Below are 17,280 nucleotides of genomic sequence, written 5' to 3'. Positions count from 1 at the left end.
AGTGTTTGTTGTCATTCAACAAGACAACTAATTTACATGCCAAAATTACTGGAGAAATACTGCACCAAACATCTTAGTTAGATTGTGTGACTAAGATCTACCTCCTCTGCAAAAATGTCGAAATGAATGACAGAGGTCTTGAGTTATCTTAGATTAATTCTGACTATTTTCAGGAAGTGTATACTGGCTACGGCATCTCAAAATGAACAAACAGTCCTATTGCGTTTTTTTCTTGTTTTTCAACCGAAGGTCTTTTAAGGGAGTATGTGGGCACACTCGTTCTGTTCAGCTAGCCAAGTTCAGCTAGACGCCAGCCGAGCTGAACCATGTTGACACCTTAACAATCATTGTGCTGGGGTGGTCTTAGAGACACAGGCTACTCCCCCCTGCAGGCTTCTACAGCCAGCCTGATAATACTATTAGCTCAGTCCCAACCCGCCTCTCAGACAAGCATGCTGGTCACATGGCAGAGAAACATGCAGGCACATATGCATGCACACAGACACAGACACAGACACACGCTTGCTTCGTTGTGGATTATACTCACACACACGGTCCCACACAATCACGTACATACACCCTTATATTATACTGTATAACAACCATATAAACACACACATTCAAGAACACACCTAGAAACAATTACGAGCACACACACACACACACACACACATAGCAGAGGCACTGTTGTGGAAGGTTAGTGCTTCTGCAGCGTTGCGGGTGCTGACAGGGAGAAGGCTGAGCGTTAATATTACATGAGAAGACCCTGGGAGGGCAGAACACACACACTGTGGTTCCTCTGTCTGCATGAAACCTCCCCCGAGCACCATGTACTCCTGCTGTCTTCATTACCCTGCACGAGGATGATCCCTCACACTGTACTGCACCGCACCTCACACACACACACACACTGCACTGGCACACACATGTACACTGGCCACATTGGCACACAGCGACAACAGAAAGCACGAACACAAACTCACCACATAACATACAGGCCTACAGGTATGTAGCAACGACGACAGAACAGAGGACACAAACATACAAACACATGCTATGCTACTGTACCAACCCACTCAAAGCAACGAAAACATCCTTTCAATATAGACACACTGTAGAAAAACAGTCTTCAAAACACACACACACATAAAAACACACACACAATATATACGAAATGCTTCAGTCTGGTTTTAGACCCCATCATAGCACTGAGACTGCACTTGTGAAGGTGGTAAATTACCTTTTAATGGTGTCAGACCGAGGCTCTGCATCTGTCCTCGTGCTACTAGACCTTAGTGCTGCCTTTGATACCATCGATCACCACATTCTTTTGGAGAGATTGGAAACCCAAATTGGTCTACACGGACAAGTTCTGGCCTGGTTTAGATCTTATCTGTCGGAAAGATATCAGTTTGTCTCTGTGAATGGTTTGTCCTCTGACGAATCAACTGTACATTTCGGTGTTCCTCAAGGTTCCGTTTTAGGACCACTATTGTTTTCACTGTATATTTTACCTCTTGGGGATGTCATTCAAAAACATAATGTTAACTTTCACTGCTAGGCGGATGACACACAGCTGTACATTTCAATGAAACATGGTGAAGCCCCAAAATTGCCCTCGCTAGAAGCCTGTGTTTCAGACATAAGGAAGTGGATGGCTGAAAACGTTCTACTTTTAAACTCGGACAAAACAGAGATGCTTGTTCTAGGTCCCAAGAAACAAAGAGATCTTCTGTTAAATCTGACAATTAATCTTGATGGTTGTAAAGTCGTCTCAAATAAAACTGTGAAGGACCTCGGCGTTACTCTGGACCCTGATCTCTCTTTTGACGAACATATCAAGACTGTTTCAAGGACAGCTTTTTTCCATCTACGTAACATTGCAAAAATCTGACATTTTCTGTCCAAATATTATGCAGAAAAATTAATCCATGCTTTTGTTGCTTCTAGGTTAGACTACTGCAATGCTCTACTTTCCGGCTACCCGGATAAAGCACTAAATAAACTTCAGTTAGTGCTAAATACGGCTGCTAAAATCCTGACTAGAACCAAAAAATGTGATCATATTACTCCAGTGCTAGCCTCCCTACACTGGCTTCCTGTTAAGGCAAGGGCTGATTTCAAGGTTTTACTGTTAACCTACAAAGCGTTACATGGGCTTGCTCCTACCTATCTTTCCGAGTTGGTCCTGCCGTACATACCTACACGTACGCTACGGTCACAAGACGCAGGCCTCCTAATTGTCCCTAGAATTTCTAAGCAAACAGCTGGAGGCAGGGCTTTCTCCTATAGATCTCAATTTTTATGGAATGGTCTGCCTACCCATGTGAGAGACGCAGACTCTGTCTCAACCTTTAAGTCTTTATTGAAGACTCATCTCTTCAGTAGGTCCTATGATTGAGTGTAGTCTGGCCCAGGGGTGTGAAGGTGAACGGAAAGGCACTGGAGCAACGAACCGCCCTTGCTGTCTCTGCCTGGCCGGTTCCCCTCTCTCCACTGGGATTCTCTGCCTCTAACCCTATTACAGGGGCTGAGTCACTGGCTTACTGGTGCTCTTTCATGCCGTCCCTAGGAGGGGTGCGTCACTTGAGTGGGTTGAGTCACTGACGTGATCTTCCGGTCTGGGTTGGCGCCCCCCCTTGGGTTGTGCCGTGGCGGAGATCTTTGTGGGCTATACTCGGCCTTGTCTTAGGATGGTAAGTTGGTGGTTGAAGATATCCCTCTAGTGGTGTGGGGGCTGTGCCTTGGCAAAGTGGGTGGGGTTATATCCTTCCTGTTTGGCCCTGTCCGGGGGTATCATCAGATGGGGCCACAGTGTCTCCTGACCCCTCCTGTCTCAGCCTCCAGTATTTATGCTGCATTAGTTTATGTGTCGGGGGGCTAGGGTCAGTTTGTTATATCTGGATTACTTGTCCTGTCTTATCCGGTGTCCTGTGTGAATTTAAGTATGCTCTCTCTAATTCTCTCTTTCTTTCTCTCTCTCGGAGGACCTGAGTCCTAGGACCATGCCTCAGGACGACCTGACATGATGACTCCTTGCTGTCCCCAGTCCACCTGTCCCCAGTCCACCTGGCCAACTGTTCTGCCTGCGGCTATGGAACCCTGACCTGTTCACCGGACGTGCTACCTGTCCCAGACCTGCTGTTTTCAACTCTCTAGAGACCGCAGGAGCGGTAGAAATACTCTTAATGATCGGCTATGAAAAGCCAACTGACATTTACTCCTGAGGTGCTGCACCCTCGACAACTACTGTGATTATTATTATTTGACCATGCTGGTCATTTATGAACATTTGAACATCTTGGCCATGTTCTGTTATAATCTCCACCCGGCACAGCCAGAAGAGGACTGGCCACCCCTCATAGCCTGGTTCCTCTCTAGGTTTCTTCCTAGGTTTTGACCTTTCTAGGGAGTTTTTCCTAGCCACCGTGCTTCTACACCTGCATTGCTTGCTGTTTGGGGTTTTAGGCTGGGTTTCTGTACAGCACTTTGAGATATCAGCTGATGTACGAAGGGCTATATAAATAAATTTGATTTGATTTTGATTTGATATAAACAAAAGCAAAAGCCTTGCGAGAGGGGTCGGTCATAGTAAAACATCCTCTTCTCTCAACTGCATTGAGACAACATCCCTACTGTGACCATCCCTCCCTGTAGCAGACAGAGTCCATGCATGGTTTTCTAGTGTATGGCCTGGCACTGGGGTGTCAGCCCCTCTCTGCTCTCCCTGCTCTGGAAAGATCTCCACAGACACTACTGTAAATCAGACACCAGGGGAGGAAGGCTTTGGGACTGTCTCATAGGATCACTAGCACAATCCTACAAGTCAGAGAGGAGACTGAGGAACTCTGGGATGGATCAACCTGTACTGAAGGAAGTTCCTTCTTTAGATACAGGACAGGTCTAAACGTGTTTTTTTATTTAGCAACATTATGTACAGGCCAAAACACTTAACTATAATGAATTTAGGCTAAGGTATGTAAGAGATGACGCTCTTACTTTCCCCTCTATCTCCTCCATCCCCTCCCTACCCTCCATCTCCTCCCTACCCTCCATCTCCTCCCTACCCTCCATCCTATCCCTACCCTCCATCTCCTCCCTACCCTCCATTTCCTCCATCTCCTCCCTACCCTCCATCCCCTCCCTACCCTCCATCTCCTCCCTACCCTCCATCTCCTCCCTACCCTCCATCCCCTCCATCTCCTCCCTACCCTCCATCCCCTCCATTCCCTCCATCTCCTCCCTAACCTCCATTCCCTCCATCTCCTCCCTACCCTCCATTTCCTCCATCTCCTCCCTACCCTCCATCTCCTCCCTACCCTCCATCCCCTCCATCTCCTCATCTCCTCCCTACCTCCCATCCCCTCCCTACCCTCCATCTCCTCCCTACCCTCCATCTCCTCCCTACTCTCCATCTCCTCCATCCCCTCCATCTCCTCCATCCCCTCCATCAACTCCATCCCCTCCCTACCCTCCATCTCCTCCCTACCCTCCATCCCCTCCGTTTCCTCCCTACCCTCCATCCCCTCCCTACCACTCTACCCACCCTCCACCCCATTCCCTACCATCCTACCCTCCATCCCCTCCGTCTCCTCCCTACCCTCCATCCCCTCCCTACCACTCTACCCACCCTCCACCCCATTCCCTACCATCCTACCCTCCATCCCCTCCTACCATCCTACCCTCCACCCCCTCCCTACCATCCTACCCTCCACCCCCCCCCCCCCCTACCATCCTACCCTCCAGCCCCTCCCTACCCTCCAGCCCCTCCATCTCCTTAGAGTAAGGAGCTGTTCCTTCCATTCATTCTCAGATTCCATTAGTTAATTGGTCCGTTTGGTTCAGTGAATTGTACTGTGTAAGGTAAGAGAGTTTTCCTCAACATGAATTAGGCCTACCTTGATATTTCAAAATGGCTGGGATGTATGACGTAACAAGCTTCATGAAAGAAGCATTGAAACAATAGTGGAAAGACTAGGTTTCATTTTGTGTTTAGCCTAGTTTCACAAATCAGACCTTTGCTTTACAAGTTCTACACTGTGTAAAAATAGGTTAGGTTACATACAATAGCATATCATATAAAGTAAGGCTAGGGGATACTACTAACTTAGTGATGTTAGTAATAATCTCAGACATGACAAAGAAATAACACCTTAATGAGAATAGGGAAAAGTTCAAATAAATAGGCCTAAGTCAACTTCCAGTGATACAACAAATAATGTGGGTTTAAATGCTAATACTGTAGCTTCACTTCCTTGGTACATTTTGGAGAAAATGTATGCTCAGTTTGTCACGCATGGCATTGGGGTACAGCTAGCAGCATTTTAGCCAAAGACTGTTATACTAGCTGTCTAGTCTGTGTTTTATAAATGTGCAATAAGCATAAAACACAATTATATAAAGAACTGTCAACTCAACCTCATTCTGAGAAATAAGGTAGGCCACTTGATTTCAACATCTGAATAAAGTGGACAGGATAACATGCTGTTAAACAGTTGGAGACAGAAGGGTGTGTTCATAACAATTCACTAACAATTCACTAACACGTGGACTTGAGAGATTGTTGATGAGACCTGTGTTAATTATCTATAGCCTAATGCCAACTACAAGAAGTTAGTCGTTATTAGTGAATGTGCATTAGTCATGGTTCTAGTTAACCTCTCTTGGGTAGGGGGCAGTATTTTGACATCCGGATGAAAAGCGTGCCCAAAGTAAACTGCCTGTTACTCAGGCCCAGAAGCTAGGATATGCATATCATTGGTAGATTTGGATAGAAGACACTCTAAAACTGTTACAATTATGTCTGTGACTATAACGGAACTGATATGGCAGGCGAAACCCCGAAGACAAACCATCCCAAAAAAAACTATTTTCACTGGCTATCACTTTTATTGTAAGGCCAAGTCCTCCCAGATTGCAGTTCCTAGAGCTTCCACTAGATGTCAACAGTCTTTAGAAAGAGTTTCAGGCTAGGTTTTGGAAAAATTTGCCAGAAATTGTAGTTTTTCTAGGTGGCTCCCATTTTGGCTGTAGTGTTTCCAAGCGAGTGGAAGAGAGCGCGTTCTTTGGTATTTTTCTCCGGTAAAGACAATAACGATTCTCCGTCTTAAATTTTATCGTTTATTTACATATTAGGGTACCTAAGGTTTGATTATAAACGTTGTTTGACTTGTTTGGAAAAGTTTATTAGTAATGTTTGGGATTCATTTTGTATGCATTTTGATGGAAGGGTGGATTATTGACTGAAGCGCGCCAGCTAAACTGAGTTTTTATGGATAAAAAGAAGGACATTATCGAACAAAAGGACCGTTTGTGATGTAACTGGGATCTTTTGGAGTGCCAACAGAAGAAGATCATCAAAGGTAAGGCATTTTTCATATCGCTATTTCTGACTTTCGTGTCGCACCTGCCTGGATGAAATATGTTTTTCATGTGTTTGTATGCGGGGCGCTGTCCTCAGATAATCGGATGGTATGCTTTCGCCGTAAAGCCTTTTTGAAATCTGACACAGCGGCAATATTAACAAGAAGTTAAGCTTTATTTTGATGTATTACACTTGTGATTTTATGAAAGTTAAATATTTATAATAGTGTAGTTTGAATTTCGCGCTCTGCAATTTCACCGGATGTTGGCCAGGTGGGACGCTAAACTATTATTGTGTATTATGGTTGTGGAAGGCTTATTTAGCCTAAGTATAACTTCACAAGCCCTGAATTAGATTATTGCTGACTGTTTGAAATGCAGTGTCTTAAATGTACAACGCTTATTTAGAGAAAACATGAGGGTAGGCAACAACACATCCGCCATGCTGACCATCAACACGGGGCCCCTCAGGGGTGCGTGTTTAGTCCCTTCCTGTACTCCCTGTTCACACATGACTGTGTGGCCACACATGACTTCAACACCATCATTAAGTTTGCCGATGACACAACTGCTGGCCTGATCACCAACGACGATGAGACAGCCTATAGGGAGGTCAGAGAGCTGGCAGTGTGGTGCTAGGACAACAACCTCTCCCTCAACGTCGGTAAGACAAACAAGCTTATTGTGGACTATAGAAAACTGAAGGCCGAACACTCCCCCATGCACATCAACGGGGCTGTAGTGGAGTGGGTCGAGAGCTTCAAGTTCCTCTGTGTCAACATCTCTAAGGACCTATCATGGTCCAAACACACCAACACTGTCATGAAGAGGGCAAGACAACGCCTCTTCCCTCGGAGAGCTGAAAAGAGTTGGCATGGGCCGTCAGATCCTCAAAACGTTCTACAGCTGTACCATTGAGAGCATCTCAACTGGCTGCATCAGCTCTTGCTATGGCAACTGCTTGGCATCTGACCGCAAAGCACTACATAGGGTAGTGCGAACGGCTCAGTTCGGTTAACTAAATAGTTAACCAAATAGCTACCCGGACTATCTGCATTGACCCTTTTTGACTCTGTACACACAGACTGGACTCTACCCACACGCTCACACTGACACTCCAACACATACACATGAACACACACACTTACTCACACAACACGTACACACAGGCACATTGTCGCCACACAAACACTTACACACTTATCACAGTCACTGCTGCTACTGTCTATTATCTATCCTGTTGCCTAGTCACTTTAACCCTACCCTATGTACAATTGAAGTCGGAAGTTTACATACACTTATGTTGGAGTCATTAAAACTCATTTTTCAACCACTTCACAAATTTCTTGTTAACAAACTATAGTTTTGGCAAGTCGTTTAGGACATCTACTTTGTGCATGATACAAGTAATTTTTCCAACAATTGTTTACAGATTATTTCACTTATAATTCACTGTATCACAATTCCAGTGGGTCAGAAGTTTACATACACTAAGTTGACTGTGCCTTTAAACAGCTTGGAAAATTTCAGAAAATGATGTCATGGCTTTAGAAGCTTCTGATAGGCTAATTGACATTATTTGAGTCAATTGGAGGTGTACCTGTGGATGTATTTCAAGGCCTACCTTCAAACTCAGTGCCGCTTTGCTTGACATCATGGGAAAATCAAAAGAAATCAGCCAAGACATCAGAAAAAAAATTGGAAGTTGGAAGATTACATACACCTCAGCCAAATACATTTCAACTCCGTTTTTCACAATTCCTGACATTTAATCCTAGTAAAAATTCCCTGTTTTAGGTCAGTTAGGATGACCACTTTATTTTAAGAATGTGAAATGTCAGAATAATAGTAGAGAGAATGATTTATTTCAGCTTTTATCTCCTTCATCACATTCCCAGTGGGTCAGAAGTTAACATACACTCAATTAGTATTTGGTAGCATTGCCTTTAAATTGTTTAACTTGGGTCAAACGTTTTGGGTAGCCTTCCACAAGCTTCCCACAATAAGTTGGGTGAATTTTGGCCCATTCCTCCTGACAGAGCTGGTGTAACTGAGTCAGGTTTGTAGGCCTCCTTGCTCGCACACGCTTTTTCAGTTCTGCCCACACATTTTTTGTAGGATTGAGGTCAGGGCTTTGTGATGGCCACTCCAATACCTTGACTTTGTTGTCCTTAAGCCATTTTGCCACAACTTTGGAAGTATGCTTGGGGTCATTGTCCATTTGGTCCATTTGGTCCATTTGCGGCCAAGCTTTAAATCAAATCAAATTTTATTTGTCACATACACATGGTTAGCAGATGTTAATGCGAGTGTAGCGAAATGCTTGTGCTTCTAGTTCCGACAATGCAGTAATAACCAACAAGTAATCTAACCTAACAATTCCACAACTACTACCTTATACACACAAGTGTAAAGGGATAAAGAATATGTACATAAAGATATATGAATGAGTGATGGTACAGAACGGCATAGGCAAGATGCAGTAGATGGTATAGAGTACAGTATATACATATGAGATGAGTAATGTAGGGTATGTAAACATAAAGTGGCATAGTTTAAAGTGGCTAGTGATACATGTATTACATAAAGATGGCAAGATGCAGTAGATGATATAGAGTACAGTATATAAATATGAGATGAGTAATATTGGGTATGTAAACATTATATTAAGTGGCATTGTTTAAAGTGGCTAGTGGTACATTTTTACATAATTTCCATCAATTCCCATTATTAAAGTGGCTGGAGTTGAGTCAGTATGTTGGCAGCGGCCGCTAAATGTTAGTGGTGGCTGTTTAACAGTCTGATGGCCTTGAGATAGAAGCTGTTTTTCAGTCTCTCGGTCCCTGCTTTGATGCACCTGTACTGACCTCGCCTTCTGGATGATAGCGGGGTGAACAGGCAGTGGCTTGGGTGGTTGTTGTCCTTGATGATCTTTATGGCCTTCCTGTGACATCGGGTGGTGTAGGTGTCCTGGAGGGCAGGTAGTTTGCCCCCGGTGATGCGTTGTGCAGACCTCACTACCCTCTGGAGAGCCTTACGGTTGTGGGCGGAGCAGTTGCCGTACCAGGCGGTGATACAGCCCGACAGGATGCTCTCGATTGTGCATCTGTAGAACTTTGTGAATGCTTTTGGTGACAAGCCGAATTTCTTCAGCCTCCTGAGGTTGAAGAGGCGCTGCTGCGCCTTCTTCACAACGCTGTCTGTGTGGGTGGACCAATTCAGTTTGTCCGTGATGTGTACACCGAGGAACTTAAAACTTTAACTTAAACTTTAACTTCCTGACTGATGTCTTGAGATGTTGCTTCAATATATCCACAAGTTTCCTGCCTCATGATGCCATCTATTTTGTGAAGTGCACCAGTCCCTCCTGCAGCAAAGCACCGCCACAACATGATGCTGCCACCCCCGTGCTTCACGGTTGGGATGGTGTTCTTTGGCTTGCAAGCCTCCCCCTTTTCCTACAAACATAACGATGGCCATTATGGCCTAACAGTTCTATTTTTGTTTCATCAGACCAGAGGACATTTCTCCAAAAAGTACAATCTTTGTCCCCATGTGCAGTTGCAAACAGTAGCCTGGATTTTTTATGGTGGTTGTAGAGCAGTGGCTTCTTCCTTGCTGAGCGGCCTTTCAGGTTATGTCGATATAGGACTTGTTTTACTGTGGATGGAGATACTTTTGCACCTGTTTCCTCCAGCATCTTCAAAATGTCCTTTGCTGTTGTTCTTGGATTGATTTGCACTTTTCGCACCAAAGTACGTTCATCTCTAGGAGACAGAACGCATCTCCTTCCTGAGCGGTATGACGGCTGCGTGGTCCCATGGTGTTTATACTTGCGTACTATTGTTTGTCCAGATGAACATGGTACCTTCAGGCGTTTGGATATTGCTCCTAAGGATGAACCAGTTGTGGAGGTCTACATTATTTTTCGGAGGTTTTGGCTGATTTCTTTTGATTTTCCCATGATGTCAAGCAAAGAGGCACTGAGTTTGAATGTAGACCTTGAAATACATCCACAGGTACATCTCCAATTGACTCAAACAATGTCAATTAGCCTATCAGAAGCTTCTAACGCCATGACATCATTTTCTGTAATTTTCAAGCTGTTTAAAGGCACAGTCAATTTTAACGTATGTAAACCTCTGACCCACTGGAATTGTGATACAGTGAATTATAAGTGAAATAATCTGTCTGTAAACAATTGTTGGAAAAATGACTTGTGTCATGCACAAAGTAGATGTCCTAACCAACTTGCCAAAACTATAGTTTGTTAACAAGAAATTTGCGCAGTGGTTGAAAAACGAGTTTTAATTGCTCCAACCTAACCTCAACTGTAGGCTGTTGTTTTATCTGAATGGGGTTGGGGAGAAAGCACAGCATGTGGCCTCAATTAGCACAGCTAGCTAGCTTCTCTAGGCTACTCCAGTCAAGACCGGCCGGCACTGTTATATGGGATGATAAATAACATTGTGGCTGCTACAAGTTAGCTAGTCTTGGCTGTAACCGAGTTGGCGCCTTGACGTCTCTTTCTTTCCCTCCGTCTGCTCACTCCCATTTCACAAACACCGCCCCCTCTGCAGCTGCAGCAATAGAGCACCAGCCTCTCTCCCTCGCGCAGCAGTACTCAGGTTAAAATATTAAAAAATATATATAATAATAATGAATATCTGACAAAAATTCATGATACTATTCTAATAGTGAAATTATTTCAAACCTCCATCTCTAGTGTCAACATCAGGCCCATTGGGTTTCCTGAGTATGAACCATACAGACCCGGTTCAGCCCAACCCTCCTGACAGATGTCTATTCTCCCTCATTAACATCTGCACCACACTATCTCTCTCCCTCTCTCTCACAAACAGAGCAAAATCCATTATCTGTTACTGCCATTTCCACATGCAGCAGCCAAGCTCATATAATCATTGATCATGAAGCAGGGAAGCAGGCAGGGAGACAACATAGTCGGCCATTATGTTGTTCTCAGCTCTGCTCGCTTAATGAGAATATAAAACTAGAGTGTCTCTCTCTATCCCTGGTTGGTTCATTTCACAGCTTCCATAACAGCCCTAGTGATGACCTGAGTGACAATATACACATTCCTCCTCCCTGCCTCCCAGCTTGCCTGCATGTCCTCCTGCCTCCCAGCTTGCCTGCATGTCCTCCTGCCTCCCAGCTTGCCTGCATGTCTTCCTGCCTCCCAGCTTGCCTGCATGTCTTCCTGCCTCCCAGCTTGCCTGCATGTCCTCCTGCCTCCCAGCTTGCCTGCATGTCTTCCTGCCTCCCAGCTTGCCTGCATGTCTTCCTGCCTCCCAGCTTGCCTGCATGTCTTCCTGCCTCCCAGCTTGCCTGCATGTCCTTCTGCCTCCCAGCTTGCCTGCATGTCCTCCTGCCTCCCAGCTTGCCTGCATGTCCTCCTGCCTCCCAGCTTGCCTGCATGTCTTCCTGCCTCCCAGCTTGCCTGCATGTCTTCCTGCCTCCCAGCTTGCCTGCATGTCCTCCTGCCTCCCAGCTTGCCTGCATGTCTTCCTGCCTCCCAGCTTGCCTGCATGTCTTCCTGCCTCCCAGCTTGCCTGCATGTCTTCCTGCCTCCCAGCTTGCCTGCATGTCTTCCTGCCTCCCAGCTTGCCTGCATGTCTTCCTGCCTCCCAGCTTGCCTGCATGTCTTCCTGCCTCCCAGCTTGCCTGCATGTCTTCCTGCCTCCCAGCTTGCCTGCATGTCTTCCTGCCTCCCAGCTTGCCTGCATGTCTTCCTGCCTCCCAGCTTGCCTGCATGTCTTCCTGCCTCCCAGCTTGCCTGCATGTCTTCCTGCCTCCCAGCTTGCCTGCATGTCTTCCTACCTCCCAGCTTGCCTGCATGTCTTCCTGCCTCCCAGCTTGCCTGCATGTCTTCCTGCCTCCCAGCTTGCCTGCATGTCTTCCTGCCTCCCAGCTTGCCTGCATGTCTTCCTGCCTCCCAGCTTGCCTGCATGTCCTCCTGCCTCCCAGCTTGCCTGCATGTCTTCCTGCCTCCCAGCTTGCCTGCATGTCTTCCTGCCTCCCAGCTTGCCTGCATGTCTTCCTGCCTCCCAGCTTGCCTGCATGTCTTCCTGCCTCCCAGCTTGCCTGCATGTCTTCCTGCCTCCCAGCTTGCCTGCATGTCTTCCTGCCTCCCAGCTTGCCTGCATGTCTTCCTGCCTCCCAGCTTGCCTGCATGTCTTCCTGCCTCCCAGCTTGCCTGCATGTCTTCCTGCCTCCCAGCTTGCCTGCATGTCCTCCTGCCTCCCAGCTTGCATGTCTGTCTTTCTGCCTCCCAGCCAGTCAGCTTGCCAGTCTTCTTGACTCCCAGCCTGCCTGCCTTCTTCCTGTCTCCAAGCCTGGCTGCCTTCTTCCTGTCTCCAAGCCTGGCTGCCTTCTTCCTGTCTCCAAGCCTGGCTGCCTTCTTCCTGTCTCCAAGCCTGGCTGCCTTCTTCCTGTCTCCAAGCCTGGCTGCCTTCTTCCTGTCTCCAAGCCTGGCTGCCTGTCTTTCTCCGCCTCAGGTCAGATATTACATGAGCTCACACTGGGTGTGGCTTACAGTATAACAACACAGTTTCATTGTACAGGGGGAAGGGAACTGCATACAGTATATACTACATCCATATATCCACTAGTCTCTGTCATAACCTAGCTGTCCTATCTGCAGCAAGCTAGCCTAAATGCTAACGGCAGCCGTTGTTGCTCATTCCTGTCTGTCTGTGTCATGAATTTTAAAATGAACTTTGAGCTGCCATCTTGGCAGCTACTATTTTATGAGCAGCTATGTCTATCAAGCTAGCAGCTGCTATCAGCTAGTCAACTAGCTATTCTATTGTGCTCCAGAAATGAATGGGCACTAAGGAAGCCAAGCCGTAAAGGAGAATTGACAGTGTGACACAACTTGCTTTAGACAGGATGCAGAGCAAAAACAAAATGGTAGATTAATGTGGAAGGCCACTGAAATTACTTTTCAAAAGAAATACAACACCGTGGCCCTATATCATGCCATACAGCTGTGGTGTTATAAGGGCATAGTGAGGCATATGAGAACAAGGTCAGTGAGACACCTACCCGATCTTGGCCTTCTGTTTGGGCTTGGACGAGGGCACAATGCGGGCCTTCTTGGAGGCCTTGGTCCTGGTCTTGTTGCCTCGGTCCCTCTCCCTGTCTCTGTCTCTGTCCCTCTCCCTCTCTCTCCTGTGGGCCGAGGAGCTCCCAGAGGGGAAGCTCTCTGGACTCATAACCCTGGGGATGTTCTTCTCTCCTCTCTCCCGGGCCTTAGCAATGGCCTCATGGATGATCCTGTTAGCCTTCTGCTGCTTGTCCTCCCCAGCCTCCTCCATCAGTTGCTGCTGCTGCTGCTCCCTCTGCTCCTTCACCAGCCTCCGCTGGGCCCGCTTCTCCAACGACGAGCTGTAGGAGGACGAAGACGAGGAGGATGAGCTGCTCTTCATCGGGGGGCTGAGGACCCGCGCTGCTGTGTGGCTGTTGGGACCATTAGCATTCTTGTTCTTGGGAGGCTGGAGAGAAGAGGAGAGAGAGGAGGGGGGATATTAATCAGACTGAGGGAACACATATACCAACAGGATGATGTCATTGTAACATACATACATCTGCATTAATAGCAAGACTGGAAAGAGCTGTGTATTACAAAGGACTCTCGGCCTGATCTTAATGTCATTTCCTACGAAGTGGATGATCTTGTGGTCGTTAACACACACACACACACACCTTAATCCCCCCCACCCCACACACACTAATCCCCCCCACTATATTCACGTTCTCGTGTAGCCAAACCAAACCTACATTCCTGAATCTCAGACTGAATAGTTAGATCATTTAGCTCCTAGTTCTCACATTCCCCTTCAGTTAACCCCCCACAGCCTCTCTCACACATCATCTTCCCCCTCAGTTAACCCTCCACAGCCTCTCTCACACATCTTCCCCCTCAGTTAACCCTCCACAGCCTCTCTCACACATCATCTTCCCCTTCAGTTAACCCCCCACAGCCTCTCTCACACATCATCTTCCCCTTCAGTTAACCCTCCACAGCCTCTCTCACACATCATCTTCCCCCTCAGTTAACCCTCCACAGCCTCTCTCACACATCATCTTCCCCCTCAGTTAACCCTCCACAGCCTCTCACACACATCATCTTCCCCTTCAGTTAACCCTCCACAGCCTCTCTCACACATCATCTTCCCCCTCAGTTAACCCTTCACAGCCTCTCTCACACATCATCTTCCCCCTCAGTTAACCCTCCACAGCCTCTCTCACACATCATCTTCCCCCTCAGTTAACCCTCCACAGCCTCTCTCACACATCATCTTCCCCCTCAGTTAACCCTCCACAGCCTCTCTCACACATAATCTTCCCCCTCAGTTAGCCCTCCACAGCCTCTCTCACACATCATCTTCCCCCTCAGTTAACCCTCCACAGCCTCTCTCACACATCATCTTCCCCCTCAGTTAACCCTCCACAGCCTCTCTCACACATCATCTTCCCCTTCAGTTAACCCTCCACAGCCTCTCTCACACATCATCTTCCCCCTCAGTTAACCCTCCACAGCCTCTCTCACACATCATCTTCCCCTTCAGTTAACCCTCCACAGCCTCTCTCACACATCATCTTCCCCCTCAGTTAACCCTCCACAGCCTCTCTCACACATCATCTTCCCCTTCAGTTAACCCTCCACAGCCTCTCTCACACATCATCTTCCCCCTCAGTTAACCCTCCACAGCCTCTCTCACACATCATCTTCCCCCTCAGGAACAGAAGTGTGAAATGTACCATATCAGCTTTGCTGCCTGGAATGAGAGTCAAGTCACCCAGGCAGGCTCAATAAGGAAATGTTGTAAACACAAAGGAATGGGATTACAAAAGTGAATCAGCGAAGCTCTGAAAAACCCCATGTGCATAACAATCAAGCTGTATACTTACACTGCTGCTTAGTGATGTGGGGAGAGAGAGAGACATAGACAGAGAAAGACTAGAAATGATGAAGCAACATGCTATGAGCTATGTGTAGTTTGTAGTCGTAGCCTTTAGCAGTAGCTGACAGAGGGGAGACATACTCAGAAATCAGCCTTCTCAGGAAGGTTAACTCATAAATTCCAAGAAATAGCAGATAAGGAAAATTACGGGTTTTCATTGCACTCTAATGATATGAATGTATGATATGATATGAATGTGATTGTCGAAAGGGAAGTTACACTGATCGATCTAGAAAATAGAACACTGAAAACAACAGCCAGCTGGTCTAGAAAACACACACAGCAGAAGTCACAACAACACTGTTAGCTAGTTGGCTGTACCTCTTCTATTAGGCCCTCTAAGCCTTGATAATGATATAGCCTTGACATAGGCTTGGCATAGCCTTGATAGCCTTTTAAAGACAAACAACCAGTCACCAGAATATCCCATTCTGCTGCTGTGTCTCTACCCCACTACCTCACAGACATACTGAAAGTCTTGCTCTCTGAACTTTCTGCTAGCCACACATTTTCCCCCCTAGTCACATAGATTGCAGCAGCACAAACTTTCATTAAGACAGGCAGAAAGAAACAAGAGACAGGCAGGACCGGCACACTGACATTCAGCCAAACTAGAATAAATAATATAGACAAGGCTGATACGTGATAAAATGGGAATAAAACATGGGCTGGGTTTTATTCCCTTCGGGTGGGCCCAGAGCCTATAAATGGATGAGCTAATCTCAACGTGTTGCAGTCAGAGCGGATGGCTACATGACCCGAGCCACAGCACGGCACAGCCAGTTGCTTTCCTGACTGCTAAATAAAGAGAATTATCTTAAACTGACACAAACAAAGCGGGGGAGGGGAGAAATAAATGACAGTTTATTTGGAAGATAAACAAGAACTGTAGCTACAGAATTATAGGTTTAACGTGTGCTGTGATGCCCAGACTATTAGTGGAAATCATTGCCCAGAACTGAAATATTCTCATTATTCAAGTTGAAGGTAAAAAAAGAGGGGGAGGAAAGAGAAAGTCAAGGTAAAGAACAGGGAAGAGAGGGAAGTAGCAAAGGGGAGAGAGGGCAGAGGGCGGGAATGAGAGCAGGAATGAGAGTTTGTATAAAAAGTGAGTGAGAAAGGGAGAGAGAAGAAAAATGCACCAAAACCAAGTGTTCTGCAGCTGTGTAATACGACTATAAATAACTGAAATTACAAGCTGCCAGCACTGCAGTGATTTCAATCTCTCTCTCTGCCACCACACGCTCCCATGAAAACACGTTGCACTATTACAGTAAGGAAAGACTACAGAGAGATAGAGATAGCCAGGACATTTGGGCCAGTTAGTCCACTCACTCACTCACTCACTAACCCCTTACTTCCCTCAGTCCCTCATGCAGTGAACGCTGTGTGACTGATGTACTCATCTTATGTGACACACACACACATCGCCTTTTGCATCGAACCAGAGGTGGGGAGGAATCTATGGAGGGAGGGGGTGTGGGGGGAAAGCATGTGAGAGAGCATAGCTAGCACAGCTAAGCAAATGAGTATGGGAAAGAGCAGCAACAAGGAGTTCAAGATGGCGACCGTGGAGCTGCATCAGGCAGGCAGCATGAGCCAGTAGCAGAGGAGGTTGTTCAGTTGTTCAGTTCCTGTCGTCCGGCCCCTCCTCCCTCCCCTCTCTCTCTGTGCAGCTCACTTACCCTTCCTCTTGGCCTCTTCACTGTAGACATGTTTTTTTCTATTTTTTGTTCTTCCTCCCCCTCTCTCTCCAACCACCTAACAAAAGCCTTGCCCTTTCGCCGGGTTTTTTGTCTCTCTCGTTCGACAGTCTGTCTTGCTTGAGCTGCGTGTCCACCCCCTCCCCCCCTCCACAGGCAGCGTACAGGCGGGCGGTGGAGCCTCCTCTCCTTCACCTCCTCTCCACTCCTCTCCTCCCCTAGCGGGC

General features: G+C 46.8%; 1 protein-coding gene across 1 annotated transcript in view; it reads right to left on the bottom strand.

The window, feature by feature from the left end:
• The window catches only part of LOC120025112 (chromodomain-helicase-DNA-binding protein 9-like), a 144,962-nt gene that overhangs the window by 89,886 nt on the left and 37,796 nt on the right, over window positions 1-17,280 (bottom strand). Inside the window, exon 3 of the mRNA XM_038969548.1 lies at window positions 13,429-13,877. Coding sequence (XP_038825476.1) covers window positions 13,429-13,877 — 449 coding nt within the window. The remainder of the gene's footprint in view (window positions 1-13,428; window positions 13,878-17,280) is intronic.

The sequence above is a fragment of the Salvelinus namaycush genome, chromosome 30, assembly GCF_016432855.1.
Source record: "Salvelinus namaycush isolate Seneca chromosome 30, SaNama_1.0, whole genome shotgun sequence".
Taxonomy (NCBI): domain Eukaryota; kingdom Metazoa; phylum Chordata; class Actinopteri; order Salmoniformes; family Salmonidae; genus Salvelinus; species Salvelinus namaycush.
The sequence above is the reverse complement of the archived record's forward strand: the minus strand, read 5'-3'. Positions and strand labels throughout refer to the sequence as shown.